Source organism: Chaetura pelagica, unplaced genomic scaffold (assembly GCF_000747805.2).
Source record: "Chaetura pelagica isolate M959 unplaced genomic scaffold, ChaPel_1.0 scaffold308, whole genome shotgun sequence".
NCBI classification, from domain to species: Eukaryota; Metazoa; Chordata; class Aves; order Apodiformes; family Apodidae; genus Chaetura; species Chaetura pelagica.
The window spans coordinates 2,139,292-2,160,838 of NW_009954442.1; the positions used below are offsets into that span (position 1 = coordinate 2,139,292).

A 21,547-nucleotide genomic window follows, 5' to 3' on the forward strand; every position below is an offset into this window, starting at 1 on the left:
TCTGTCACCAGGGCACCCACCTCATTCAGCAATGGCCCTATACTGCCTCTAGTGTTAGTTCTGTCTGCAATGTATTTGAAGGAGCCCTATCTATTGTCTTTGACCTCTCTAGCAAGGTTTAGTTCCAAGGAGGCCTTAGCTTTCCTTATTGCCTCCCTACATCCTCTGACAGCAGTCCTATATTCCTCCCACGTGGCCAGCCCCTCCTTCCATGATCAGTAGATTCTTTCTCCGCTTGAGTTTGCCCAGCAGTTCCTTGTTTAACCATGCAGGTCTCCTGGCTCCCTTGCTTGATTTCCTACCCATTGGGAGGCTCTGATCCTGAGCTCGGGAGAAGTGGTCCTTGAATGTTGACCAACTATCTTGAGCCCCTTTGCCATCTAGTACCCTGTCCCATGGGACTTCTCTTAATAATTGTTTGAAGAGGCTGAAGTTGACCTTGTGGAAGTCCAGAGTTCTGGTCCTGCTAGGTGTTCTGTTCCTCCCACACAGGATCCTGGACTCCACCATCTCATGATCACTGCAGCCAAGGCTTCCATTGACTGCCACTGCTTCAACCAGACCCTCCTTGTTGGTGAGCACAAGATCCAGCAGCACTCCTCTCCTCGTTGGTTTGTCCATCATTTGTATCAAGAAGTTATCATCAATGCATTGGAAGAACCTCCTAGACTGTGAATGGCTGGCTGTGTAGGCCTTCCAGCAAATATCTGGGTAGTTAAAATCCCCCATGAGGTCTAAAGCCTGTAGTTGCAAGGCTGCCTTCAGCTGCCTGTAGAAAGCCTCATCAACTCCCTCGTCCTGATCAGGAGGTCTGTGATAGACCCCCACAACTGTATCACCTATGCCAGCCTGCCCCTAATTTGTACCCCCACACTTTCCGCTTGCTCCTCATCGGCCCCTGGACTGAACTCAATGCATTCTAGTTGATCTCTCACATAAAGAACAACTCCACCACCCTGCTTTGCTGACCTGTCTTTCCTAAAAAGGACATAGCCATCCATGACCACATTCCAGTCATGTCAGCTGTCCCACCATGTCTCTGTAATTACCACCAGATCATAACCCTTAGAGTACACACAGACCTCTAACTCCTCCTGTTTATTCCCCATGCTGCCTGCATTGGTGTATAGGCATTTCAGGGAGCCAGCTGAGCATGCTGGTAGCACCCTTGGGAGGCAGGAGGCCTTCTGGTTTTCATTAATAGCACAATACCCCACTAGTTCAAACCCAGATGCAACCCACTTTGAATCTAGTTTAAATCTCTGTGAATGAGCCCTGCTAACTCCTGCCCTAGGACCCTTTGTCCCCTGCGGGACAGCATCTTCCCATCCAATGCCTGGAAATCAAACCATCCAGGAGTTTTGTCCCCTACTGCTTTCAAGTCTAATTTAAAGCTCTCTCAATGAGCCCCACTAACTCCTGCCCAAGAATCCTCTTCCCCCTTCTTGATAGCTCTGTGCCATTGTTTGCTAGCATACCTTGTGCCCTGTGATCATCTCCATGATTGAAAAACCTGAAGTTCATCCGACAGCACCAGCCTCTAAATCATTCATTAATCAGTTGTGTTTTTCTAGTCCTTTCAGCTTTTTCTGCCACTGAAGGAACTGAGGAAAAGATCACCTGTGCTCCTGATCCTACAAGCATTGGGCCTAGTCCTCTGAAATCCCTTTTCATCACCCTGGGACTTGCCTTGGCAACCTCGTCAGTGCCCACCTGCACGAGCACTAGTGGGTAGTAAACAGAGGGCTGCACCAGCACTGGGAGTTTCTCAGTAACATCACTAACCTGGGCCCCAGGGAGGCAGCAGACCTCCCTGAGGGTTGGTTCTGGTCAGTTTATAGGGCCCTCAGTTCCCCTCAAAAGAGAATCTCCTACAACGATTACCTTCCTCTTGTTCTTAGCAGAGGCAGTCCTAATGCATGGGGCAGACTGCCTCGGCAACTCCCTGGATGGCCCTTTGTCAGTAACCTCAGTTACATGATTTTCCTGATCCAGGGCCATACACCTGTTCTGTAAGGGCACATGTGAAGGTGGGGGAAGCCGGGACCAGGTTCACCCGTTGCCTCAAGCAGGGAACAGCTTCCAGTTCCCCTCTTCTCTCAGGTCCCTACTTTTGCCAGGTGACAGGAAGGCAGAGGATCCTCTACTTCTCGTGAAGCCTCCACCTTAAGGTTTTGTCTCAAGGATGGTAGGGTATTACTCCACCAATCTATTTCTCTTTCACAGTCCTGGATACTTGGTAATCTTTCCACCTCCTCTTTCAGCTCAGCCACTAGGCTGAGTAAATCATTCACCTGGTCACAGCGTACTCAGGTGTTCACTCTGCCATCCTTCGATATGACTGACAGGCTGAGACATTCTGTGCAGACAGAGACCTGGATAGCTGCATTCTTGAGAGGGACCTCTGTCTGGGTTGCCACTGTCCTCCTGACAATGGGTTTTGCTTAAGTGGATACCATGGCTAGGTCCTCTCTGGGGGGGGATGATCACTAGCCAAGTTCTTACCTTGAGCCAAGAGAAAGCACGTGCCCTGCTCTGGGCACCCTGCCTGTGCAAACTGCTGCGCCACACCCTTCTACCCGCCAGGCCGTTTGCCTACTTGTATTCCTCTTAGTCCTGGTTGCTGCGCTCCCCACAGGCTGCTCCCCTACCTGAAGGGGGTCAGGCCACCATCCCTTTGCCTCTGCCCACGGTGAGTCAGAGCTGCCACTCCCAGGAATCTCTCACTCGCCACCCAGGGACAGGGGCTGGGACTGACCTCCTCCCACTCTGTTTCTCTTGTCTTTTCTTGCTCAGTTTTGCCGAGGGTTTCCTTGCGGTTTAGCCGCTGCAGAAGGGGTCCACCAGCACGATTCTTTACCCTGGTGTTGTAACTATAGCAAGAACAATGTTGGCAGGTGCTGACATTGCAATGCGGCCCAGGGGGAGGTCTGCATGACCAGCAAGACCACAAGGATGAACAAATCAAACATAAGGGTTATCAAACAGAATTGGGCAGGTCAAATGAAGGTGAATTTACTTGTAAATGATCTTTCGGTACATGGCAAGAGAGTCCAAGTTGAATCAGTCTAAGCTGTGGCGACGAGAGTGAAAAGTGCAGGCAAGGAAGTGGTAGTGCCTGATTTTAAGTACTTGCAGCCTGTTCTAAGAGCCATTCTTATAGCAGTTTCTGAGAGGGATGGGAAGGAAAATGTGAGCTAGAGATATAGAGTTAAAATGGGGGGGGGAAGTTTCCTCCTTTGTAACATTCTTAATTTAGGGACAGTTTTTCTCCATTGTCCTGCCATGCAGTTTGACCTTCCCTTTCCACTCTTTATTCTTCTAAATGACCAGGTGATAGTGTTTATACATACTGTGGCACAAGATAATTCAGACATCTTATGGCTATGAGTTTAAAAAGTAATGACAAAGGAGCTTGTATACACTTGTGTCTCTATAGCCAGCTGCCCTTGAGCTTTAGACTTGAGCTGCCCTCAAGTATAAAGAACTCTTACCAAAACTGGGCCTTCCTTTTCTTACAGCACATGAACTTGCCACTCTCCAGGTCTTATACATTTTTTGCTGGGCTCCCTCACCTCAGGTCTTGACCTTCTAATCAGTTCCTCATGCTTCCCCAACCTCATTTCACTCTGCCAGTCTCCACAGAGCCCCAGCTCCTCCTCAGTTTATTCATTGCCAAGGACAGAGGCTCCCAGCAGTCACAGCAGTAGTTGTTAAGATATAGCTTATAAATATATAACATGTGCAAGACATTATATCATGAATCCATAGAGTGGATTTGTTGGTTTTGAAGGTTTTTCTGTTTAATTAGAATTATCTAAATCAGGGTGTGAAAAAAAAAAGAAAAAAAAAAAATCTTCTTTCTGTTAAAGAGAAACTGGTAAAAATTTAGCAAAGTAATTTTAAAAATCTGTGATCCTTTCAAGGATGATGCATGATTTGAAAACTATATGCAGTAGCTGAAGTGTGAAGAAGAGTACACGCAAATTTCAAACATACTGCCAGCTCCAGAGTTTTAGTGACTCCTCTGGAATAATTTTTACTTTTTTTAACTTCTCTTTTATTTTCAGTTGTGATGCTGCCTCTTAGAAAGAATGGGATTCATTGTCTCTTGTTGAAGAAGAACCTATCTATACTTGTCACAACAATTATTACTTTTTTTTGAGATGCAATAAATGAGGGGTAGGATTGATGTCAAATCGGTTTTAATATTATCTTCTGTGCTAGCCAACCTCCCTTCAATCTTATTTTAAATGTGATAGCTCATTCATGTGCATGACTTGTGATCACTGAAAAGAGAAGGTATTGCATCTTTCAAAAGCATAAGCAAACCTTATCATTTACTGCCCAGCTCCAGCTTGAGCCATCTGTTAGTATGTATAGCATGTCAATGAAGTGACTGCGTAGAACAATACTCAGATATAACTGACAATTACAAGTGTGACTGGGACATTTCAGACACTGCTTGTGATTCCCAAGCTCAGAGAACACAGACTTATACCAAGGCAAAGAGCCTGGAAATACAAGGGACAGAAAGAACATTTAGGCTTGCAAGTCTAAAGTGCTGATTTACATCTAGCTAACATTATGTGATTTGTATTTTCCATGCCACAGGCTTGTGCTATGTGGATATGTCAGTACCAGACTTTTAAATCTGCATACCTAAATATGTGATAGGAACTATATTTTAACTGAAGATACCTCACTATATAGGAACAGCACTGACTTCGACATTAAATGATGCAACCAGCAGCTTTCATTCAGAAACAGAAAGGTTGCAAATGCTGGAGCTGGCAAATCAGAGTATATCTGCTGCATTTTATGTTAGAAAGTTATTGCTTAAAAAGAAAAATATGATCACAGAAATGTGCTGGGTAATCTAGGTCTCTTCTTCTGTGGATGAGCTCAGAGCTATTAGGGTTCAGGTCTGGGGTTTTTTTTAATTCTTTCTGTGCTTTTGTGTTTTCCTTCAGTTATTTAAGCCATTCTCCTGAGAATTAGAGATATGTGTCTGAATTCCTTCAAGCTGGGAGAGAAGTCCGGTACTCACATTTCTCACCTGCTGGGTGCGTTCTTAGATTATTATGCAAAGTAAAGATTAGTGAAGCTCTTTCTTGCACAGGCAGATGCCTTTAAAAGGGCAAGTCCTGCTAATTAAGACATCTGCCTCTAAAAATGACAGGGCTATAGGATTCTTAAGACACTTTATCCACCCACCTGATAGATTATTTCCAGTGCTAACAGCTATATTCCTCTCATATTTCTCACTGCTAAAAATATATTACATTGTCTTCTGGATATAATTTTTGACATATAGACATTCAAGACTATGTCCTTTCATCTGTGTCTTTTGGATTTATGATTTAATATTTTTAGATATCACACTGAATGTTTTGAATATAAAATATTACCAGGTAGTAATTTACAGAGAGAGGATAAGTGGTCACAAAATAATCAGCCTAAATCTGAGAACTCTCTGGAAGCAAAGGGATTTTTTTATTGCATTTAAATACGGTCATATTAGCTAGAGGAGCCTGATTGCTAGAAAACTCTTTTTTTCTAGTCTTGTATCAATGCAATATGGCTGCATGTGTTTCTGAAGAAGGAAAAAAGAAAACTACTAAAATACCAACAAGCAGGTCTTGCCATTGTTATTATCATAGTGAATCTGTAGCAGCACTGGGTGTCAATTCAACCTCAAGACTTGGGTGATGGGTAAATCAAGCTTAAAGTTAGGGGATAACGTATTCAGTTATTTTTTTCCTTGATTAGAATATTGTCATAATACAACTTTTAGTAGTGCTAGCCTTTACCTGACTGCTAAAGATTTTTAAGATAAATGTTAACATTGACATGTTTTGAAAGAATCTCTTTATTCTACCTTTTGGAATAAAATGGGTAGAATTAATTTTACAGTGAAAATATGTAATTAGGTCTTGTGATCACCAATCCTTCTCTTGTGAGCCTTAACTTTTCCATTATATTTTTTTCTCAGGAAAACCATAGAGAATCTTTCTAAAAAATGTAATAATATATTTGATTCACAATGAAAAAGGATTTATGGAATTCCAGCTTTATACCTATCTTTTCCTCTTTTCCTCCATTTTGTATGGTTTTGACCCTATCAGATATAATACATTGGGATAACAATTTCTGAACAAAATTATAGCGTCAGTTTTCAAATGAGGATGTTCTGAAGTACCTGTAACTTGGGATATGTAGATCAATACAGACTATATAACTTTGCTGTCTTTCATGCAGCATTTCTTTATTTAAAAAGTAGATGCTTGTATTTTTTCCCATTTTACAGTAGTGTGACGTAAGAAAATGAGCATTAGATGGATTTTATATTTTGCATTACAAGTGGCATTTGGAAACTTCTGGAAACACTGTTCATGATTCACGGTGTGCATCATTTAGATCATATCATATAACATTGACCCTAGGCTGCAGGTGAAAAATCTTAAGCTGGTCATAAAGATTCCAGTAGGAAATGCAAGATAGTAAGGCCTCTTTTATAAGTTGTAAAATGACTGTCATTGTACTTGGCCCTGATGGCATGCTGAACTTCTTAATGACTAATCATCCTGTCTTCAAATTGATTCAAAGTGTTCTGAATATGGAATATTCAGTAGATGCCTGCATCTGTGTTACAGCAACAGGCAGTACCACTAGTGTTTCAGGGGACTAAGGAGTGCTTGCTTGGGGTTTAGAACTAGCTGAGAACTCCAACTGGCTGTTTCTGAAATAAGAGCACCTCCATCCACACGTGCAGCACCATGAGCAAGGGCTTGAAGCAGAATAGACCCCATACTGTTTAGTCCTTATAAAAGACAGGTTTTGACTGATGTTCCTGCCTTGTAGCTTCTGAGTTATGTACTCAATGTAGTCTGACATCAGTTTTTCAACTACACAGTGCATCATTAAACCTCAGTGCTACACAAGCCAATCTGATTGTTTGATGGTCTCACCTAGTGCAATAATAAATGCACATAATTTAGAAATAATTTCTTTATAAATTGGGGCGGGGGGGGGGGAAACATATTTTACAGGTTTATACTGACAGCTGTTGCAGGGAATCTCAAAGAACTTGTAGATTATGCAGACTCTTCTATTGTGCCACTGTCACACACGAGATGGCATCCTGCCAGTGTATATAATGAGCTGATTATGTAGGGAAGACATTGCTTTAGTATATTCTCTCAGGAAAAGAAATATAAGCTCTTTTGTAGTCTGTAGAGAGCAATAGTTTCTCATTTATAACGGTCTCACTTGAAAATAATTGGAATAGTACTCAATGCATCTTCTTTGAAAGGTTAAGGTAGCTTACACAGATGTGAATTTCTGAATCTGAGGTAATCAGAGTCTTTCCAGAGGCAAGGGTTGTCTCATCATTTCGTCCTCCCTGACTGGCTTTATCTGAAGTCACCAACTCCATATATTGCTGCAGTGAAAATAATTGGTATGAAAACAAACTGTATGTGAATAAATAAACAAATTCCTAGCATTCTGTTTGCATATAGATAGTACGGATGATAATGTCAGGTAGTACAATATGAGTCATGCTGGTACAGTTCCTAGACTGAATCACTGAATTATTAGCATTATCAAAACGTGAACATAATAAAGCACCTTGCTGAGTTACAGCTACTATGGCCACAAGGCAGGTAGTGCAGTCAGCGTTAAATACCATGATGCTAAAATGCATATATAACAAATACAATACATTTCTAAGAAAAAATACATGAGAAAATACATGTAACAGTGTACAGTGCATGCGTACTAGGTGATGCTACTTTGTGGTGCCTGTACTAAAACTTTCTCACTATTTTAATCGCTATTGACAAATAAGACTCATAAGATATTTTTTTTTTTTGTATTTGGAACTGAAAATGTACACTCATGCCATTATATATTGATTAGAAGTATGTGCTGACTATGTAAATAAGAAACATTGAGAGTAACTTTTAAATGTGGACACACTAGATTTACTCTTTGAATAGCTGGAGAAGAAACAGTTTACTATTACTAAACATGCCTGTATTTTTCATTATGTTTGTAGTGCTAAAGTGAAATATTTATCAGATTCTTTTTGTAATAGCAACACAGATAAAATTATGCTATTGTCCTATTTAATATTTCATTCAGATCCCTCCATAGATTAAAATACTGCTGAAGTTCAGGGAGCCAGCATGCTACCATTTCATTATACATCCTGTAAACAAACAAGGATGTAGACTTAATGCTGAAACTGTGTTCACTGAAATTGAATAGGTAAAGCAAGTCTCAGATGTTAGCACACTGATAGAAAGAAATAAAATTAATAAAATAGATATCAATGCAAATAAAGTATAGAGAAATTTAAATTCACTCTTTAAGTGCCCCGTATTTTGTTGTAGTATTTAATTTCAGTCAACAGCATTGTAAGTATGATAATAGATTTTTATACTGTGCAAGCTAGAACAATAAAACATTTTTTAATCACACTTAGCAAACAGGAAAATTTGTGCTTCTTGAGTGCTGTCGCACACAGGGTTACTACGGTGTCGTACAAGTCTTTGCCAGCAAGAGTTTTTAGATGGGCTACTAAAATGGTCTTAAACAGGAATTAAATATGTACGTCCATTACCTGCGCTAGCTTTGTAATGGAAAGCAAACCTGTAGTAGTAATCAGAGTTAAGAAACAGATGTTTCCAGCTGCAAGGCTTCTGCCAACAATGAAATTATTATTCTCCAAGCATAGCTGTAAAAAGTTCTGTATATTTTGTAAACTCAAATTTATGCAAGGCTAGCATTAAAAAGGAAAGCAAAAGTGTATTATAGACAGCTTCACAAGAATTTCTTGAAGGAACACTAAATCCAGTTATGCAGAACATCCTAGAATTGTTTATTGTTTCTGAAGTACTTAGTTGTCATGAAAGCAAAGTATTTGCTCTTCTTCTGTTCCCTTCCAACCCAAACCATTCTGTGATTCTGTGAGAACACTATAGTATGTAAGATTCTGTGATAATAAGTTATGACTGCAAAGCTCCTACCCAGATTAATTCAGACATAATAGAAGAAATACACCTTCCAAAAAATATACAGTAATCCATTCTGTCTTTTAGGTACCTAGTTAAAAACAAATCTTAGAGTGGAAGAAATGTGCCTTGGTGATATTCTCATTGGGAATATTAATGATTGTTGGGACAGAAATATGTAAGAAGGTCAACTTTTAGTTAATGAAGGGTGTTGTATTTTCAAAAAATACAACTTAGAATGATCCTATTCAAATTAGTCCTCAGATAATGCCAGTTCTCAGAGGTAAGAAACTGGATCATTGTCACTGGACAGGAATTTTTAAAATTTTGAATGACCACATAGTAACACACTGGTCATGTTACTGAATTAAAACAAGAAATCACTATATGTATTTGAAAATACACAGTCTGTGCTTCTGTATGTGTGGGTCTTGATGCAGATCTCAATGGCAAGGCAGTGTGCTGCTTTTCCATGGGATCTAACACTGTTATTCAAACTCTGTGTTTGTGGCTCACTTTTGAGAGTTACCTGTTTTCATTGTTCATACCACTGAAATCTAATTTCACCTTTCTTTTTTAAAGAATGTAAAACTGTGTTTTAGTAATAGAAAAGCAATGCATTCAGCTTAGCTGGTTATATTAGCTATTCTGTTGTATGATTTTGAGATTGAAGACAACAGCAGGACTTACAGAGATGCTATGGTAGGCTTTTCGTAACTCCTTGGCCACCAGCAGTCTAAAACAGAATTATCACATTCATAATTCTTCCAAACATATTTCTTCCTTTCCCTAGCTTCTCAGCATTGCCTAAAATGTGTGTGAAACCCATTGCCCTGTTCTTAGGCCTGCACCCTGTTCCCAGTTGCTTTTCCGTCTTCTTTTCAAACCATCTAGAATGTTTCTAGTTTGTGCTGCTGCTGCTCTCTAATTTATCTCCCCCTGTGGGATCCATGGCCTCCTTCCAGCCCTGCTTCACAATTCCTGTGCACATAACTCTACCAAAATAGAAAGACTTCCCCATACAGCTATTCATATAAGCACGTTTCATCTCTTTTCCTCCAACTCTTGTCCTCACTCCATTATGCAGGCATGACAGCCTGCATATGTTTCATTCTGAGGACTGAGTTCTGTGAACCTGGTTAGCAATTCTGGTACAAAATATATCAGATGTATATATTGGTCATTTGTATTTGCATGGATTGTGATTTGTTGACTTCGTTAAATACTTGCAGCTTTGGAGTGGTGGTTTTAAAGTAGTTATTTTGAATGAGAGAGGGAAAGAAAATACTCAAATGACCAAGAAGTTAATTGCTAGTTGAGTCTCGGTAAAAATTATTTTCCCTTGTGAGCAGCAGGGGTCACTAAAAAAGAAGGGTTACAGTAGCTGAAGCAAATAGGCTTTTTTAGATCACTTTGCATATAAAGAAACCACTAAACAGAAACTAACAAATCTTGACTATGCAGATTTTGACAGATAACAAACTCTTGTTAAAAATATCTTTTTGATTATGGCCTAAACTATAGGATATATATGCCCTTAAAAAACCACCTAATAAAAAATATTTTAAATTGTTTTGCCTACAATGATTTTTTATAAAACTTTGTAACATAATATTTTCATTATATTGTAAGTTGATGCTGACATTTAACACTGTGATAGGCAAGAGAAAGTGAGGTAATTTCCTCTCTATTTCTTGTGATTACAGTGTTGTTTTCTCCATTGCTTGCTGTTATTGAAAATCAATAAAACTGAATTAAAAAGGTCTCCATTTAGAACAAGTCAACAAAATTTTCAGGTGGTCTCTAAGTGTAACTTCATTCAACATAAAATGTGAACAAGTGCATAGTTTTGTTCCTGAAAGAATGGAAAACACCGATCACAAAACAAAGAAATTGAAGAAGACCCAGTCAAACACATTAGCGGGTGGAACCCTAGAAAAGAACATGCCAGGAAGATAGGTTTCTTACTCTGCCTTGTATCTGTTCTGTAAGTTTCATAGTCAAGGAGCTTGGAGGGTTTTTTGTATTTATCTTTGCAGCTGAATGAGTTCAATTTCTCTCAGATTAGGACAGAAATTTCAGAACAGCAGGTTAATCCTTCCTGCCTTGATGGGCAACTGAGCAAACAGACCTGTATCAGTGTGGCTAAGTGTAAAACTGTAATTCTAGAGATTAATGTCTTTCCTGTTTGCTTTGAACTTGACCTCCATGTTTCTCTTCTAGGTATGTTTGTATGTATGAATGTATGTGTGCAGTTATTTATTTATTTGCTTGTTTGTTGTTAACAGCTTCTGTCCAAGGCCCCTGGGAGAGAGCAATCTCACCAAACAAAGTGCCGTATTATATCAAGTGAGTATAAATAGTAATTCATTCTGACTATTTGCGTTTGCCATTTATGAGGATAGTTGGTGATTTTCTTAGATTTTCTTAGGTCATTTTGAACTTCTCCTAAGGTGTCTAACTGAGAAGAACAAAAAGGAGTGAAGTGTGCACTAAATTTCACTGAAGTGTGCCACTTGTTTAAAAACACAATAGGATACAGTGATTTGTAAGTTGTTTGGGTTTATGCTACTGTAAATCACCTACCTGCAAGCTGGGCAAAGCTTTGGGGTATCTGGATGATAGCTTAATCTGTACCTTTGCCCACTAAAGCATATTTATGGCAGGTTTTGCAAACCCCCCAAAACCTCAGTATTCCAAATTGCAGTTTTGAGTGTAATACACTGGGGTCTTTTTAACCTAGCAATGCACATACTTTATACTATTAATTCTTCTAGGGAGAGTGCTTGGTAAATTCTGAAGCTGAGGAATGACAAGGAACAAATTAGTCCCTGTGGACCATTCTTCTAATGTTTAGTTCTGGAATTAAGCTAATTTGTTTAAGAAATGTGTATGAAGAAAAAATGAGAGGAAAAATTTAAAAATCAATTATTTGGAAATACCTGCTTCTAGTGCTCTAAACAGAGCCAATAAGCAGCAACTAAGAAAGAATTTTTAATACATTTTTCCCTTTTCCTTTTAGTTCATTATCTGCAATATGTGCCTTGAACTATATATACATAGCTTCTGAAGGAAACAGGTGATTCAGTCCCTGCAATAAAGACAGTAGTGCAAGTAACCGAAATATGGATGTTGCTTAATACACATATTCCTCCTTACATTCCCAAAACACTTTGCAAATTTGACTAGTGTCACTGAAGCCATCTGATTGCAGATGCCTCTTGCAGTGGCACTTCAGTTGCAATTTTCACTGCAAGGTAAACTGCTACAGCAGCTTCAGGGCAAGCATTAGAGTTGCACATGAGGAAAACTAAGTCTGTAGTGCAATACAGAGGTAGAGTTATTCCTGGCTGAGATAATTTATCATTGCGTTAAATTTACAACTTTTCTGTTTGTGTTTGGCTGTGAAAAATGAAATAGTCAGAAGCTAGAAAGCTCTGTCATGGAAGAGAAGGAAATCCACAAAACACAAATGCAAGTTGACACTCTCGCATGTCAGAGCCAGTATATGGTACTACTATGAAGGCAAAGATCCCTTTTACTCTTTTTCATTAAGTGACTTCCCTTTACGGGGAGAGATGCTTCAGCAGTTCTCAATATAGGCATATTTGATGCTGGGCTTCCCACCTCTCCTCATGCTACTAACATCCAACAGCCACAGGTAACTATTGACTCTGTGCTAAAATGGTCAGTGATGCTCTTTCTTGTTCCTTGCTAGTTTATGGTTTTAACTTCTAATTTCATCTTCCATTCCAGGCCATTTACAAATTCAAAGGGACAAGTTAGTTTTATTTCATTCATTTTGGAAAATATCTTCATAGCCATAAAGAGTTGTAGCACTACTAGTTTAATTAAATTCAGCCACGTTTTTTATAGAAAAACTTGCTGTCCTTGAGATATAAAACAAACCAGTCAAGTTTTAACAAGTCTTAGTGAGCTGTTACAGCTATTCCCTTCTCCAGCTGTCCTCAGTAATTTTTCTTCTCATTCTTTCTCATCACTCTGGTTTCATATTTACACTCAATTAAATTGTCTGATTTGAACCATTTCAGCTTTTAAACTTAGCATATTCTTTATTCTTTTTTCTATTGCTTTTCTAGCAATTGTTAGAGCTTCCATGGAGACTGAGCAGCTACCATGAAGGTAGCATTCTCTTCATATTTACATATTTTTATTTCTGTGATCAATATAGAATATTGGTGCTTGCCTCCGATGTTAGCCAGATCTGCTACACATCTTATTGTGCTTCATTTTATCTGGTTTTCCCTTATTGCTTAGCTGTTCTATCTCATCATTTTCACATTTTCAATAACATAGTGTGTGATAAACCCATAAATGTGGATGTACTTATTGCTAGATCTTAATCAGTGATGTTTACTTACTGCTAGGTATCTTCAGGTCTTGATTTTCCTGGTTAAAGTTTCATTTGTATACAGTTGATTAATCTTTAGCAACTACTTCACTCTAAAGCTGTCAGTTCAATAATTCCTTTCTGATACTGTTCACACAATTTTTTAATTATTTTTTTTCAAATTGAATTGGCATTGGCATCATCACCATGGAAAATATAATTTTTGACACTGTGGAACCTTCTTCAGCTATTCCCAATTGCTGCCATTTTGTGGTTTCTTGGCCTACTGTCACCCTTATGAAAATTGCAGTCTGTTGTCCTTGCACCAGCTGCTGCATTCTGGTGGATTTTCTCCCACCTTTCCATGTCCATTTCCCCTCATGAAGATGACAAGCTGGGCCAACCGTTCAGCCTCACCTCTCTCTCTTCCCCAGTCAACTTACAAATCAAATTTTAGTGTTCCAGGACAGCATAAGTATCTTGGCTCCCTAAGCAGCAAGCGAATATTCTGCCTGGGTGCTGAGCACTTGCCCCACACATGGGGTGCTACTGAGTTAAAATTTAGCCTCTGAATTAAACCATGTAAAATTTATTGAAAACCTGTTTTATCTGAACCTTTTATTTTTCCTGTTTTTCCTCCCTCTTTATATTCCTTGTGTCTAGTACAGGATTTAAAGCTTTTATTAGATTAAAAATGGAAGGGAAAATTAAAAAAAAAAAAAGGGGGGGGGGGGGCTTACTTTAATCACTCTTATTCTTTGAATGCCTTGATCCTACTCTTTCTGGAGTGCAACACAAAAAATGGGAAGGCAGTAGCAGGCACAGGCATGTCTGTACTCTAATAGTCTTTTATTTATTTATTAACATTTCTAAATGTAAGTTTTTAAGAGACAAAACAGGCAATTACTGTACATCAGAAATCTGAAAAGCAAATGAAAAAAATGTGCAGCACAAAGACTACTGAATATGCATTAAAAGATTTTGAAAAAGACAGAAAACAAAGGCAGGGAGGCTGCAGATTTTAATGTTGTCATTCCGGTTAGATCACATCTTAGCAGGGCTCATCCTGTGATGAAAGGGATCCCATGTGCATGCATACACACGCACGTTCTTATCTTCCAAACAAACAGACAGAGGAGCTGCTCCAAAGCAGTGATAGATGGCAAAATCAAATGTCTACTTTGGATTTTGCAACACTAGGAGAAGCATTTGGTCATGCTGCACAACCCATTTCCTCTTTGGTATCCATCCTCCCAGGGCACAAAGGGACATTAAGTAGCAATACTCTGAATCATGTTTCATCTCTCTTGAGTATGGCTTATCCTCTTCTCAGCAAACATCTCCATCACACATGCTAAAAAATCTCATTTGTGTCAGAGTAAGGAGGAGGACATGGATTGAAGGCTGCAACATACTTTCTCTCTACAAGAAAATGTCAGTATTCCCGTCGTCATGATAAGTTGAAATTTAGTAGTTGTGGCTTCTACAGTTGTATTAATCTTTGACATTATTTTCTTCTGTATAACTGACTTGCCAAGTAGTAGTGTCTGTCTTCTTACCCTCTTGCTGTGCCCATTCTTTTGAAGGATTTAAAATACTTCTGCAAAAGTACAGTAATCTTTCATCTCAGTACTTCCCACAAAGGAAGCCTTCCAAGTTATTTCCCAGCCAAGCTTATTTTCTTATAGAGATTATAGCAGTTCACTGAACTTTGTTCTGCTGAGGACAAAGCTGGATTCTCAGGAGCATAAATTTGATGCCTTGAGAAGATCCATATGGGTCTATCCATGTAAGTTAGCTATGCATTGAGCTAACTCTGATGACTATGCACCTCAACTTTCTTACTGTCTTCCACATTGTAATTTCCTGTGATAGTACTTGACTTGCATGAGTCTGTGACATAGATTTGTGTTAGTTTTAGATTCTGCAGTCTTTCCATACTTCACACTGGAGATCAAGTGGGCCAGTTTCTATAAACATACTTCTTCGTTGTCTTAATTTTTAATGTCATTTTTAATAGTTGTTTAACCAAGCAAAATCTCAACACAGAGGGGAAATAAACAAACAAACAAACAAATAAATAAATAAAAATAAAAGGCTAAGACCCTGAGTTTTCATTGTAAAAGCAAACAGATTAATATCATGATTCTTTTGTTCAACTTAGAGACAGGATAAATGAATCTATCTGAATTAAATTCTACTAAGAAAATATAAAACAAAGAATTGCTATTCTGGTAAAATCACTTCAGTTAATTGCTTCTTCTGTAGAGTGTAGATAAGTAAGAGATGCAAAAGCAAGTAGGAAGTATCTGTCAGAAGGAGCAGAGAGTGACCTGGAAAATCATAAATAAATAATGTATGCTTATGTATATGTAGAGAGCGATGCTGTGAGCAAACCATGAAAACCATCTGTATGGCTGACAGTTAACCTGTCTACCAAAGACCAAAAAGGTATCATTTTAGCTTCTTAATATCACATCTGTTAGAAAACAGATTGTTGCCACTGTTGCCACTCTGAACTCTCCACACCAAAATTGAAACTACTGTGAAGAAAAACTATAATACTTTTCAGTCTGCCATTACAAGATGTAAATTACCATGCTGTCTAGCATAAAAACCTAAATTAAGTATCCAATATTTCTCAGAGGTTTTCCAAGTGCAGAGTGTTTCTTTATCATTTATAGGGCTGTGAAGCCTTGGTTCCAAAACTTGTCACAAAAATTTAAACTCAGAGTGTAAATAAATGAGAACTCTTGAGCCCTTAACTACCTTTAAAATGAAAGTGGAGGTTATAAACAGATGTGCTCCTGCTGACTGAGCAAGAGCACTCCAGGAAGATTCCATGGGTCTGCTCTTCGTTACCATCTGTCAGCAGGGAGTTACTGCCCTCATATGCAAAGTAACTGAAGGGGATTTAATTTGTTTTGAAATGAATTATAAGTGCTCAGCAGCAATTTTATCATATCCTGGCTGGTGCAGAGGCTGGGGGCAGGGCTGTAGCCTCTGTTTAGGGGCAGTAACTGAAGGAAACCATATGCTTTCCAACCATAACAATGTGTAACGCAGTGCCTGCTCTGGAGGGCGAAGCGTAGCTTCCTCAGACACACAACACTAACAGAACTTGGTCCCCTTGATATGACAGTGCTCATATTTAAGTGGATAGTAAATTTCTTAAGCTTTGTTGTCAAATTCATTCAGTACAAATTTTGAGGAGTGTATGGTGTTAAGTATTACAGAGAGGTTAATTAGTGCAGATTGAATCTTAAAATGTGTTACGCAGGTTATGTTTTTTGCTCAGTTTAGTAATTAGCTGGGTAAGAGAATTTTAGATAAAATCTGACTTTCCTGTTTTCCTAATTAAAAGGAAGATATCAACATTTTAAATTCATTAAATCCAGCTACTCATTGTTTTCCAGCTCTGGGGCTAGGAGAGTAATAAATGAACAATTTTAATAGGCAATAATGTGATAAGTAAACTTTTGATACTGTACTGCTACTGTTGAGTAATAGAATATAATTATCTAACCTTACATATTTTACTTGTAGCTGAAATGGTTATATTTATAGTAAGCTGAATATGATTTTTCCTTGACTTTTACTTTTTAATTCATTTCTATTTGCTCCATTTTACTTCAGCTGTTAAATGTAGCTTGGCTGTGTTACACATCATCAAAAATAAAAAATTAACATAGCCAATATAATTTTAACAAAGTTGAATGACGTATTTACAAGATAGTCCTATTTCATAGAGAGTATGCCAGATCTTCTGTTAAAAAGTAGATTTTACACCTTCTCCTGATATATTGCCATATACTTCAAGCCCATGTTTTAAACATTGTGTGCTTAATGAGCGGGATTCAAAACTAGGAATTATGTTTGATTTCCACTGGAATGCTTTGAACTTGAAAAGATTAGACATATTAAGGAAAAAAAAAAATAGATTTGCCTGTCAGACTTCTCTTTTTTTGAAGATCGATTACATACTTAATTTAGATGACTGACAAAGAGAAGACAGCTTCTGACAACTGTCCAATGAAATCTTCAAGGAAATGGGGAACAATGCCTCAGATTTTTTACATATTCTTGCTATACCAAGAAGTCTCATAATTCTTTTGTTTCCTCTGAAGACTGGCAACTTCTTCAAAACAGCACTTGCCACATCCATTGTCTGCATTGCCCTTGGTTCAGTGTTTTTTTCTGACGCATCTAGTTCCACATATGGGCAGATCAACTATTTCCCCATTACACATAGGAAAAATTTCATCCATATAAGACAGCCAGCATTAAACTGATCCCTCTTCACCTATTGTCCTTTTTTTGTCTTCTTCATGATCTTATCAGTCTAACATAGGGCAGGACTACAAGAAACAGGCATTTTAAGATATGTTTCAGTACCAACCCAAAAAAATAAAGTGCACATTGGCACATACGAGTTACATCACCAGCTGCATTTGCATTTGCCTACTATGGTAGGCTGTGTAATTCTCTGGCATTGGCACCTAGGGCAATGCAATAATCAAGAGAAGACTGAGAGTGAAATAATCGGACATAGCAGCTGCACTGCTTCAGTTTCTCTAAGTGGCCTGTCTGTCAGGGCAAGGACAGACATTTTTTTCCCCAGATTGACTGGTTTTTTTCCAAAATTAACCCACTGAAGCTGCTGAATCTCTCTTGTGTTTGTTCTTTCTCTGACCTCCTAAGATGCCAGTTCTACACACTGCAATAAGTTCCTATATTTCAAAATATTCTCAGCCATTCTTGGCACATTTCTTGTCCTGAGTGACTTATTTAGTCTTTGATTACTGAATAGTGACTATGGATTATTTGGCCAATTTTTATCTTAATTGAATCACTTTCAATTTGTTGTTGTTGTTGTTGTTTCTTGTCTGATAATAGCTGCAATCAGTTCTGTGATATCCTTATCTTCAAATCTTCCATCTCATCTATATATTACGCTTGGGGATCATGGATTCTAAGGGAAACATAAGATTAATTAACTGACAATTGCATAAATATCAGTAGGATTGCATTTAGACTTAAGTAAAGATTCCAACCAATAGGTTAGGAATGATCAAATAATTTGTATTCATTTTACTTAATTCTGATTTCCTTATTTAAAATTTGAGCTTTATGAGATAAATTACAATTTAAAATGTGATGTATAGGCCTGACAGCCTATGCTACATATTTGCTTTGAATTTCAAGAATTCATCAGATAATTTTTGATATAGGGAAATCTATGCTTAGATAATTTAAGAAAAACAAACCATTAAAAAAAAAGCATCACAACATCTCTGAATGAATTGCTTTTCTTACAAATAGTTTTGATGAGACAAGAATTCATGTTTTTTTTCCATGGCAATTGAGCTCAGAAAATGAGATTATGGCAAAACAAAACAGACAGTCATTATCGAGTAGCACTCATTATATAACCAGCTAGCACAGAAACCAAATGGTGACTACAGCATACTGAGAAGTCTACTAAGTAGAGGTCAAGCTTTGCTACCTAACACCTACTCACTCTGTGTGTCATGGTCCTCCTTCCTCTTTTCCAGCAGGGGCAGAATTTGTTTGCATAAATGCTGTATGTAAGGGTTAAGACTAGAGGCTTGAGAGGGGCACAAACTCAATACAGCAAGAAATTACTAAGAATGCAGGTTGCTATAAATATGTGTGAAGTTGTTGATGTGAGTTTTAGTCTTCACTTCTATACTTGCCACTTTATAATGTGAACTTATACTCTGTTATGTTAATTTCTGTGATAAATTTGTACTATAAAACAGGATTAACATTCACAGTTGAATTTTCTTACAATAGATAACGGTTATAAAAAATCTAAATATCAAAACCCATGATCATTTGGTTATGTTCAGGTATTTTGTATTTATCTAGAAATCTGCTAGAAAACTTTCTATTATTTTAACATTTAGTTAAAAGAAGGAGCTTTAGATATCTAGCTAGATTGTCTTTTGAATTCCAATATGTACCTGACTCCTGTTTTTTCCTTTTCAAGATGCTTTTTCTGTTCACCGTTGCAGAGCTAACACAGGAGTAGAGACACAATGATACATTCTTCTGTGCTTAATTTTTATAAAGTTAACCACTTTTTTTTTTTTTTTTAACCTGTATTGTTGGAGAAAATGTTATAAAACAATGCTTGAGAGTTATGACATTCTGCATAAACCATATTAAGAGAAATTGCTGCAGACAGAAGTTACAGGCATAGAGTTAAAAGTTAAAGGGCTAGCCAGAAAACTACTGTGTAACACTTGTGAACAGATAACTTCATACAAACATCTCAACTATACCACCAACATGAAACACAATGTAAAGATTTTAATCACAGCCCAAAGCATTTCTAGTTGAGACATGGGTGTAGTACTTCGTTCATAATTAGGAGACACCTTTGCAGCAGGAAGTATGTCATAAGCATCTCAAAGAAATGGAAGTTAGAGTATATGGTCATAAAAATGTATTGGTTTTGTTCCAGTATTTTAGACGTGACGTGAAAATGTGGGATAAACAAATATGAGGAAGATCTAGTTCAAGATGTCCCTGCTCACTGTGGGGGGATTGGACGAGATGACCTTTAAAGTTCTCTTCCAACCTAAGCTATTCTATTATTCTAAATAAAAATTAAGGTATTACATTTCAGTTGGATACAAATACTGAAATACTAAAATAAGTTTTGTTTCCAATGCACCATCTGCCATCCTGAAGGTTCTGTAATCAAACTGACATACATTTTAACATTGTAGGGAATATGATGAAAAGCTAGCAGATTATTCTGCATACAGAAACACAGAATAGCTGCACCCTCATTAGAAAACCAGGAGCTGCATATGTCCTCTTAGATCAGTGATTTTTATCTACTATTTCATCTTCAAATTAACTCCGCTTAATTGCATGTAGCTTTAGGACTTCATCAATAGCAATACTGTTGACTGACCACACAAATCTTTTGGAAAACACAGAAAAAGTTACACAGTTGCAAATACTATGAGATACTAGCAACAATAGCAGAACAGCAGCAAAAAGGTTATAGCTGCAGAAAAGTAAAGAGGTAAATTTTTCACCATGAGGACAGTCAAACATTGGAATAGTCTCCCAAGGAAAGTGATAGATTTCCCCCCACATCGGACAGTTTTAAGTCTCAGCTTGGCAGAGAGCTGAGCCACCTCATACAAACTAGAGTATTACCTAAAAAGGCTGGACCAGGTGATCCTTGAATTCTCTTCCAACCTGGCATTCTATGATTCTGTAATTCTGTGCAATGTCCCTAAGGAAATCTGTGTATAATTTAGTTTCTGGTAGAACCATAGAGATAACAGCAATATGAAGTAAACTCCTAGGCAAATCTTCCCTCAACTAGAACTTCACTTGAAGGTTTAAAAAAGCAAATTTGATAAGAATCTTAAGGTTAAATAACATATTGTATGCACATAAATGCTTTCTATTACTCCTGGAACTAATTCTGCCTGAACAGAACGGGGGTTTTTTTAACCATGTTTGTTGAGAATCCCTGGGATCTATAAATCATGTACTGACTTTGATAAATGTGATGAACAGCCAAACTTAGAAATATTCTGAAGTAAACAAGCCTACTTTTTATGATAAGTTTTCTTAAATCTTAATTACATTTCTGCAGTCATTAATTTGCATTTAATTTAGGTTTGCATATAAAAGCCTCCTGTGCTTCCATTTTATCACCAGCTCCAGTCATACTGTGGTTGCCAGTTTTACTGAGCAAATTTCATTAGTACATGAGAAGTTCTTATGTGAAATAGTTTTCTGTATTTTTATCAGCTTTTAGCTACAGCAGTGATGTTAGTTTATTTTTATTGCTGTGTTTCACTCAATCTTGACTATTGAGTCATGGAATATTAAAAGTTTGCCTTCACAACACAAAGTTGATATTCAATGTGTCTTTTGTAAGGCAATGCTAGTTCAAATTTATCTAAAAATCATTCTGAAATTAAGCTGTTTAAAACATAAAACTGAACTCTGCAGCTGAACTATATTCATTGGTATTCACCAACACAAACCTGTAGGGTTTGGGATATTTTTTTTAAACTAAACCTCACACTGATAGTTTCAGTGGTTATAGAGAACTTGCATTTATAATTTAAAAATTACTCTATGCTTTGTGAAAAGAAACCCCATGATTTTCATAATT

At 37.8% G+C, this 21,547-nt stretch overlaps 1 protein-coding gene across 1 annotated transcript in view; it reads left to right on the forward strand.

The window, feature by feature from the left end:
• Positions 1–21,547, forward strand: part of DMD (dystrophin) — a 909,379-nt gene that overhangs the window by 784,516 nt on the left and 103,316 nt on the right. The window contains exon 61 of the mRNA XM_010004489.1: positions 11,309–11,369. Coding sequence (XP_010002791.1) covers positions 11,309–11,369 — 61 coding nt within the window. The remainder of the gene's footprint in view (positions 1–11,308; positions 11,370–21,547) is intronic.